This window comes from Octodon degus, unplaced genomic scaffold (genome assembly GCF_000260255.1).
Source record: "Octodon degus isolate 3935 unplaced genomic scaffold, OctDeg1.0 scaffold00187, whole genome shotgun sequence".
NCBI classification, from domain to species: Eukaryota; Metazoa; Chordata; class Mammalia; order Rodentia; family Octodontidae; genus Octodon; species Octodon degus.
The window spans coordinates 4,411,516-4,421,360 of NW_004524763.1; the positions used below are offsets into that span (position 1 = coordinate 4,411,516).

The 9,845-nt window shown below is 41.4% G+C and overlaps 1 protein-coding gene across 1 annotated transcript in view; it reads right to left on the reverse strand.

The window, feature by feature from the left end:
* Positions 1–221: 221 nt before the first annotated feature.
* Positions 222–9,845, reverse strand: part of Myh15 (myosin heavy chain 15) — a 147,450-nt gene continuing 137,826 nt past the window's right edge. Inside the window, exons 37-40 of the mRNA XM_004643969.1 lie at positions 8,159–8,329; positions 4,378–4,482; positions 2,170–2,265; positions 222–365 (exon numbers count right to left, since the gene is read on the reverse strand). Coding sequence (XP_004644026.1) covers positions 222–365; positions 2,170–2,265; positions 4,378–4,482; positions 8,159–8,329 — 516 coding nt within the window. The remainder of the gene's footprint in view (positions 366–2,169; positions 2,266–4,377; positions 4,483–8,158; positions 8,330–9,845) is intronic.

The window sequence follows — 9,845 nt, forward strand, 5'->3', positions numbered from 1 at the left end:
TCTATATATATATATATATATATATATATATATATATCCATCCTTGAATTCTTAACATTTTTGTACTACATGGACAGGTAGAATTCAGTAAATAGGGAAAGATTTTATTTTGTTGTTTTTATAAAAGAATTTTAAAGAGAAAAACACGAAATATCTGATTACACTGATTTATGTAATGATCTAAATCGATAAGCTATAAGAATTACAACAAAGTTGAATGCTTACTGTACCTTTCTTCCAAACTCTCTTCCTTTAATTTTGAGCTTATTGAGTTGAGATTCTGCTGCCTCTGCCCTGTCTTTCACTTCATTCAGCTCATGTTGCTGCTTCTTATATTTGGAAAGATATTGATTGGCTTGTGTCTCCTATAAAAATGAGAAATAAGAAAAAGAAGCAAATTGACAGACCTCCATGGAAGTTTCTTCTCTGACAAGAGAAAGTTGAAAAATGTGAAAGGAATATAAGCTTCCGAGTATTGAGTGGAACTTCCTACTTGGCTCTAAGACATAAGGATTGAGACTTTCTAGCAAGCACAAAGATCCAGTTTTATAACTGTGGTTGCTTGAAGATTCAGAACCCACAGGGCACTTTCTACCAAATGCATGCAGTACTGCATTCACAGACTTGCTTTGTGGTACAATGAACACAGTTGTTTGTGTTTTATAAATCACAGTTCAATGTACTATTCTAAGTAGAGGAAGCTGGACTTTAATATTACAAGTCAATAAATACTAGATGTAGTAATGTTTGCAGCAAAGTAATACAACTATTCAACTTAAAACCCCTGAAAATATTATTACCCATAAACCAATATATGGCTCTTAATAATTATGATCCATGTTACTACGAATACTAAACCAAAGATGGTATGTACAGCTCAAGTATACTGGCCTTGTCCACAACACAACCATGTACAGTATTATCAGAGAAAAGTACTATGAGCTGGGTTTATGTTCATAGAAGGTTTTAGGGGTGAGAGAGGGCCTTGAGTGAAACCCTGCAAAAAAACTTCCCATCGCTGTACAAACCCCAGCTCCCTGCTCTTATCAGACTCCTTCCTTCTTTCCTTCCTTCCTTCCTTCCTTCCTTCCTTCCTTCCTTCCTTCCTTCCTTTCGAGGTACTGGGTATTGAACTCAGGACCTTGTGCTTGCCAGGCAAGTACTTATTCTACTGAGCTATCTCCCCAGCTCCTCAGGCTCATATCTTGTAGTACACATGTTTGCACATAACCACAGCTTGATGGAGGGAGTTCTTGCTCCTGGAGGGAAAAGCAGCACAAATTCTCCCTGAGCAACAATCCATGCAAGAAAAACCAGAACATGGGCCAACATTCATCCCAGCAGGCCCTCTCCAATGAACTAGCCACCTAGCTAAGGCTTAAATAAATGAGGCCTCTGGTGTGGAGGCCTGCCAGGCCCTCCTGAAGCAGGGGCAGGACAACCTGTCAAGTGTGAAACAGACTGAAAAGAAGTGGGCTGAACAGTACCTGAAAATCATGGGGAAAGTGCTAGATCAAGGTGAGGACTTCCCAGCAACAGAGATGTCTCGAATCACAAAGCTGATTGAGAAGAATAAGATGAGTGATGGGAAGAAAGAGGAGCTCCAGAAGAGCTTAAACATCCTAACTGCCTTCCAGAAGAAGGGGGCGGAGAAGGAGGAACTGTGAAAAACCACTCTGGAGTGTGCCAGGGTTCGCTGGGGTAGGGAAAAGGGGAGAATTACCTGCTTGCTGCAAGACTTGGGGGATATAAAGGGGAGTGGAAAAGCTGGTACTATCTTGTACAGCAATTAACCACTAAGAAGAATATATGCAGTGTGCTATTTGTTGAAACTGTACTTCCGATTTGATTTGAAACTGTCTCATTGCTGTTTATCAATAAAATTTTCAAATATAAAAAAAACAACAAAAAAACTGGTACCAAACCAGAAATCTGAGCCCTGAATATGCCTGGACATGGATGCTGATGTGACCATGCTTAGGACACCTGGAGAGCCAGTCTGGAACAGCTGGAGCATTTAACGATTAGTGAAGGAATCAGTGCTATACAGAGGCAGATACTGCCTAGGTCCTTGACAAGTATAATTCTGATCCAAATAAAGTTTCAGTGTTTTGGTTAAAAAAATAAATAAATGAGGCCCAGAAACTTCACGGTTAACGCTGCACTCACCGCTGCCTCCACTTGGTGCTTGTAGCTTTGTACTTTCAGCTGAAGTTTATCTATCACAGTCTGCATCCGGCTCAGAGCTTTTTTGTCTTCCTCTGCCTAAAACAATAGACTCAAATGTGAGGGTGATTTGAAAGACCCAGCAGTCTATATTGGGTGTAGACTTAAGTGAGGAAATAAGGGTTGAGCATTTTACTAAACAACATCTGAGAATTATACAATGGTTGAGTCTGTTCATCCCAAATTGTAAGAAATCAATGAACACAGTTCTGATGTGTCATAGGAAGCCATCAGCTTTTATTGGAGTGGAAGTTAAATATAGCTAAATGAGTCTCCATCTCGATGAAGCTTTACCTGCCTGAGGTGTCAAACCAGGAATGAAGCATATTACTACAAGTCATATATGCCAAACAGAAAACCACCCGCCTCTCAACCAAATCAACTCGTCCCTTGAATTTTCTAATTGATTCATCATCTTAGGATAATGGAATTACAGAAAAGATGACTTTTTGAGATTGTTTCATGTGCATCAACAAAGCAATATTTAATAAGCTGTGGGGACGTTGGTCTGGCCATTCTTATGTCCTCAATTACAGTTCAGCCTTTGGCTAAAAAACGGCAATCTTGTGAGCTTCCCTAACTGTGTTCCATGGAGCTTTTGCTATTCTGGGAAGAGGGGAGAGGTGAGCAAGTAGACAGTACTCCTCCATGCCTTTTCTCCTACAACCTTTTAATTGCAAAATTTCCATTTCAGAGCTGTTGAACATATCCAAGGAAGAAACTATTTCAGCTCCATGAAGACTGAAAAACAGATTTAATCAAGACATAAGCTGGAACACAGTTTATTTTTATTGGCTCCATTTACCTCTTCTATTGAGTATAAACTCATTTGGTGACAGACATAGTGGATACTAATTATCCCTCAAAGACATTAAAGGCAAGTGTTAAAGATTCAGGTAGTAGAACAGCACTATGAAAATTCAATATGGCCTTTACAAGGTGAGACCTAATAAGTAGATAAAGTGAGAGCCACAGTAAGGCTAATTTATTATTGAAGAAGAGAAAATATTTTATATATTTAAATACTTTGTTTACAAAGTTTCCAATAGTGTACAGGACAACTTAGACTTTTAACTTCATTCACTGACTCAGCTAGAGCAGCTGTTAGCCCCACCAGCTCCATTCATGGCAAAAGCCCTGTGCAAGTATAACACTATCTTTTATGCCATCTTTTCCAGTTACTCTTCCTATGTTTAGGTATAGTTACATACATAAATATTTACCATGGTGATACGAACGCCCACAGTATTCAGTGTAATAATGTGCTATACAGACTTGTACTCTAGGAATATACAGGTTCTGCTTCATACCCTAGGTCACTAGTAGGCTACAGCATTGAGATTTGTGCAGTTACATTGTGTGGTCTTTACCCCACTATGAAAATGGTTAACAGTGCATTTGTCACAATGGATACTTGTCCTAAAGCAGAAGGAGGGTGGGAGGGAGGGAGGGAGGGAGGGAGGGAGGGAGGACCAGCTGTGTGCCAAGACTATGCCAGCACTAGAGTGGAGAACAATAAATCACAATTGCTATCACTATTTCATCAGAAGGGAAGAAGGAGCAAAAAGAGAAAGTAAAAATGTAGCTGAAGAATTATACTGTATTAATCCCTTATAAGAGACATGCTCATCTCTTTTTAATTATTTCTTTTAGACCAGTAGAATCAACAGGCTAGATCCAGAAAGACTTAGAAAATATTTGCTATAACACTTGTTTTTTTCCACTTGGGAGGAGCAAGAGTCCTTAGAGACCCTGAGTGAACAACCAGAAAATAGGAGTGGAAATGTCCCCTGTTTCAGTTGGTCAACCTCCCACATAATGTGCTGGGCTGTGGCCATCTGAGCCTTCACCAGCCCCCTTAATTTACACTCAGCCTCTCATAGAAAGGCAGCTTTCTCAAAGACCTCCAAACTCTAGGTGTGAAAGCTAAGAATAGCATAAATAGTTTTTATTTCTAATTATGATGTACCCCCTCTGGAGAGGACCAGACTCAAATCAGGCAGCACAAGAGTCCCAGGAAGGTGAGTCTGTGTCTGCCACTGAGGGAGACCAGAGGATCAGAGTGCACTGTGAGGTCCCCAAAGGCCATGCAGCTCTGGCTGGAACACACCAAGAAACAACCACGCATACGGGAGCAAGCTCATGGAATACCTGGGAGTTCAGCTCTTTGATGCCCCTTTCCAGTCTTCGAGTTTCCTTCTGGGCCTCTGCACTGCGCCGCACCTCCCGGTCCAGCTCACTTTCCAGTTCACGAACCTGCAAGCAAACTCTGGTATCAGGCCTCATTTTGGCAGCAAGGCTGGCACCATATCTGCCAATGGGAGGTCAGATGAAATGGAGTAAAGGAGTCGAGGGAGGATGGTTTGCTTATTTTCTTTTCCTTCATTCTAGAGACTAAATAAGGCTCCATTGTGGGAAAACCCTAAAACCAAGTTAGTTGAACCTTGTGGGAAAATCCTTTCTAAAACCAAGTTAGTTGAACCTTGTATGAGCTCATAAAAGGACTGTTAAGACTCTAAAGGAAGTGCAAGGCCAACACATGCAGGGGGACAGCTTCCCCTCTTGTATTACTTGTATTACACTCACACATGTGTTTGTTTAGGAATATCTGTAAAGCAGAGAGACTAATCTGTGGGTGGCAGATTTGCACCCTCAGCCAATGCATCCATTCATCTTGAGCATCTTTCTCCAAGTTCAGCCCAGACTCTCTAAGAAAATTAGACCCCAGTGCTCTCACACACATCACCCTCACAGCCTTATACCCCTGCTTCCTGGGAGAGCTATGATAGGAACTGCCTATGGCATTATAGTCACACAAACAAGATTAACTACTGCACACCATGCCACAGTGCAAGGCATAAAGCAGGAAATAGACACTTGCCTATTCCCTGTATGAGCATATGTTCTCATAAGAGCAACAGAGAAACCAAGCAAACTATAGATTATATTTAATGGTGTCCAAGGCCAGGAGAGATATGGGCAAAAAGGGGTAAGGCGTCTGTGAGGAAAGGGCGTAAGCTGCCCCCCTTGCTGAGGGCTTCTAGAGACTAGCCCTCATCCCTGCCTTCTCCACTCCAAGCCAGCTTCCCCAAGAGGCTGCCCTGTCACCATGCTAACACTGCACAGCTGAATGCCTGTGCCACTGACACTCCTTCTCACTGTCCTCACCTCCACTGCAATTTAAGCCAGACCCTCCTTGTGATCCAGAGAGGGCAGCAAGACCGGGATGGTCAGTAGGTACACAGAACCCTGTGGATGAGCCCACTGTTCTGGACTCTGGGGCAACAGGTGCTTAATCCACAGTTGTCAGGACGTGAGCTAACACAGACTCCCTCTTTTATTTTCTAAAAGACTTTTAGGGAATTTTTTGCTTTGTTTTGTTTCCATAGGTGATTAAGACACACAAAGGTAGAAAACAGGTTTAGCAAAGCAAATGGTAGTTTTTATGTAATGCTAAGAGGTGATAGTAGCTGCTAGACATTTGCATGTGTCTCCCAAATGTTCATTTGTTCAAACTTAGTTTCTATTAATGTCTTGCAAACTTAATTCCAAAATTCATGTTAATGATACTTAGAGAGGAGGTCTTTGGGAAGAAGATAATCAGTATTAGATGCATTCACAGGTCCAAAGCCTGAATGATGGCATTAGTGTACTTAAAAGGAGAGGAAAAAAGACTCCTGATAGCATTCTTGCTGTCTCACCTTGTGATACCCATGTCCTGTTATGATGCAGGCCAAGACCCACACTAGAACATGCTAATACCAACGCCACACTCTTAAACTTCTTAGCCTATAGAACCATAAGCCAAATAAACTTTGTTTATAAATTACCCAGTCTCAAGTACTTTGTTATTATACCAAAAAATGATTAAAACAATGGTTTTGTAATTATACTTTTCAAAAGGTTAACCGTAACTCCTTAATATCATATCATGTATAGTAGCCGACTGTTATTGAGTTGTCACGGGTTCTACAACATAACAAGAGACAAAGAGCAACTGAAATAAAACAGAGTTCTATACACTTAAATTGGAGTTGGACATACCAGTAGTATCCATATATTTTTAAGGAAATAGGGATTTTGCAAGTTCTCTGAATTTATGCTCCCTTTAAAATATCATCTTTGTCATTGTTAGGACAAAATACCTGATCCCGATGTCCTAAAGAAGGAGAAGCTTATTTTAACTTATGGTTTCAGCTCAGGGTTGCCTGGGTCCAATGCAGAACCATCGTGGCAGAAGGCAGGCAGAACAACATTGTTCATTTCAAGGTCTCCAGAAGGCAGAACATGGGATGAGCATCCATAAGAGTGGTGCCCTCCACAGGTGTGCCCCAGGACCCGCCTCCTCCAGCCCACCACCTAGCAGGAAGCTATGCCTCATCCACAGGTCAGCCCACAGATGAGCTTAGCACCCCTGTGATGCAGCTGCCTTCCAAAAGCCCCACCTCTGGCCACACAACACCTTAGTTCTAAACCATAAAATCATATATGTTGTTGGATAAACACACTCATCTTAATGCTAGTAGAAATGAGATGATATTTTGGAATGATAAATGCGGTTTGCCTCTCCCAAACACCAGTTTGGGTCCTTAAGATATATTCTATGAAAGCTATGCAGAAAAATATCTTATTTAAAAATTTAAAAGTCAGTGGGAATAATTCTGTGTGTGTTTTATTTCTCTAACTTGATATTGAGTTAGCTTCATTAGCTTCCATTGGTATTAAAATTTTAAGGATGACTGATTTTTTCTGATTGACTTAATATGTTCACGAAGGGGCCAGAAATTTGTATGTCTCCCTGCTAGGTGGCTCTGATTTGAATTCCATGGTCTAATGTTGAACAGCTAACTGCCAGTGGTTCAGGCTGTCCAAGGGGACAGGACAGTCCTGCATGTACCACTGGTGGTTCAAGTGGGCAGAAATGTGTTACTTATGTCTTAATTCTGAAGAATGTGAGTGACTTATATGATTTTGCAATCCAAATGCCTTTAAAGAGGTACATGTAGAAGGCTCAATTTCATCTTTGCACTCTCCTGAGGGTAGTCATTTTGTTAGCTTTTAATTGATGCTATCATTGTTTCTTGCTGACAGTGTGTGGAAATATGGAAATGTCATATTCCCTTCCTTTCTCGACCCAAGTGATATATATTCTCCATACTACCTCCATCTTTCACCACTGCCATGCTACGAAGTGTGCTTTCCAGGACAGGTGCCGGAACTCTTCCTCAATTCTTAATCATCGTAACTATATGTAGTTAGCGTATCCATTGTGTAGGTGAATGGTAAAGGTACAGTCATGCCTTACTTTCAGATTCCCCTTTGAGCCATCAAATCCCAGCCAAATATTCTTTTAACTTTTATAGTATCCATCACATGCCCTGTACATAGTCACTGAAATGGATCCAATAATTTTAAAATTCCTAGCATGATAGGTCTTCCCATGTGCTTTCAAGTTCCCTGAAGGCAGGTTCTACATCATTTCTGTCAGCTCTTGCTGAACCTGTCTGCAGTGAATCCTTCTGGATCATGGCTTTGTTTTCCTCCTTTCTCTTGCACTGAGGGAATAAGCATTTTCTACAGCGAAAATAACAGCAGCAAAGGTACAGAAGGAAGACAGCGAGGGAGTGTTGGGTACAATGGGTCACCCTCCTTGCAGAGAGTCCCCAGGTGGTGTTGAGAGAGGGAGGAGAAACATTCCCACTTAATAGGAAGGGGCAACGCATATTTCATCAAATCCAAGAAAAACCCTATTTGCCAGCTCAAAGTCAAGCAAAAATGAATGGCTGTATCAGGAGCAGGCGCTCTGAGTCAGACAGATCCAAGAATGTTAAAAGCAAAACAGTGATAAAGGCTGTCACTCGTGAAATTCCCTAACAGTAACCCTTGCATTGGGGATTGGCAAGGCCTTGCTATTACCCAGGTAAACTTTTACCCTAGATTCCAGTTTCTGGATTTGCTTTTTGTTCCCCAGCAGGGCAGTCTGTCCAGCTTCATCCAGCCTTTTTTGTAAGTCTTTAATTGTCTGCTCCATATTCTTTCTCATCCTTTCTAAGTGAGCATTGGTGTCTTGCTCCTTCTTCAGTTCCTCTGACATGTTTGCTGCCTGAAAAAGAGGAAAAGGGACTGACCCAGTGAAGAAGCCAATAGACCTTCACATTTCTGCCAATAAGCTTCAATTCCTGGTCTAGTTCGATACCACAGCTTTCCTCTGTGTATCCAACTCCCCTTTCCCATCATGCTCCTCCTAACAGCTCAGCCACCTTTATGTCTGTGAATGATAAAGAAATAAAGATAGCACTGCAGAAGACACTGGCTAAGCAGAGGTGTAAACAGACCAAAGATAGAGTACCATGTAATCATTATGATATAATATCTCTGTTTAAAGAAAGATGAGCTACTGCAGTGGTGGCTTTTAATTAACTAAAGTGGTAGCATATTATTTATTCCTGAATAAAGTGACTGGTCACATGTTACACCAGGAAATGTGTGAGACAGGGGCAATTAAAATCTTTTTCACAATGCACTTCTATAATTCTAGAATTCACTATGGTAAACACATTAAGGCTTCAAGAAATTGGCAGCAAAAGATATTTTCAGTGCCAATAGTTTGGCATGAGAAAGGTGAGTTGTAGAACATGTTACTTGCTTTGGTTAGATGTATAAGGGTTAGCTGTGGCATCTCAGTGAAATTATTAAGAAATGTTTCATAAATGATTTCTCAGTGTATGTCACTTAATAACAAAACCCTTCTAGCCACACTTTACTATCAGGTCAGAAATTTATATTTTGACTTTGTTGCACAAAGGCTGGTATATTAGGAAACCAGTGCTCAGAATGGTGATTTTGAGAGTGAAACCTTTAAGATATGAGGCATTATGGGAGATCCTCAGGTCAGCTGGGGATGTGTTCTCTGACAGGATTGTGAGACCCAAGTTTCTCTGTCTTTCTGTCTGACAGTATGACCTCTTCCACATGCACTGTCTGGTTTCTGCCTTTACTTGCCACGAGGCGCTCACCAGTGCCAAGATGATCTTGGCACCATGGCTTTAAGCCTCAGCAGTCTTGAGGTAAATAAACCTCCTTCTTTCTCAGCTTCAGCTATTTTATTGTAGAAACAACAACAACAACAACACACACACACACACACACACACACACACACACACACACCAGTCTGTGACAGAAAATGACTGAGGAATGGGACTGCTAATTGTACCTGAAAATAAGAAGGCAGTTTTCAAATTGGGTGACAAGCAGGAATTAGAAGAGCTTAAAAAATCAAGATACAGAGGGCTGGCCAAATAGCTCAGTGGATTAAAGCGCCTGCAAGCAGGTGCAAGGGCTGGGGGTTCAATCCCTGGGTCTGTTGTACCAGCCCTCCCCCTGGGGTGTGCTGAAATGACAACTGAAACTGGGCATGGTGGAGCATGCCTGTAATCCCAGCTGTAACAGACTGTAAACAGGCAGATCACTATGAGTCTGATCTAGTAATGAGACCTTGAATACCCTGTAGACACTTCCCTAAAATACAAAGAGAGAGAGAGAGAGAGAGAGAGAGAGAGAGAGAGAGAGAGACAGAGAGAGAGAGACAGAGAGAGAGAGACAGAGAGAGAGAGACAG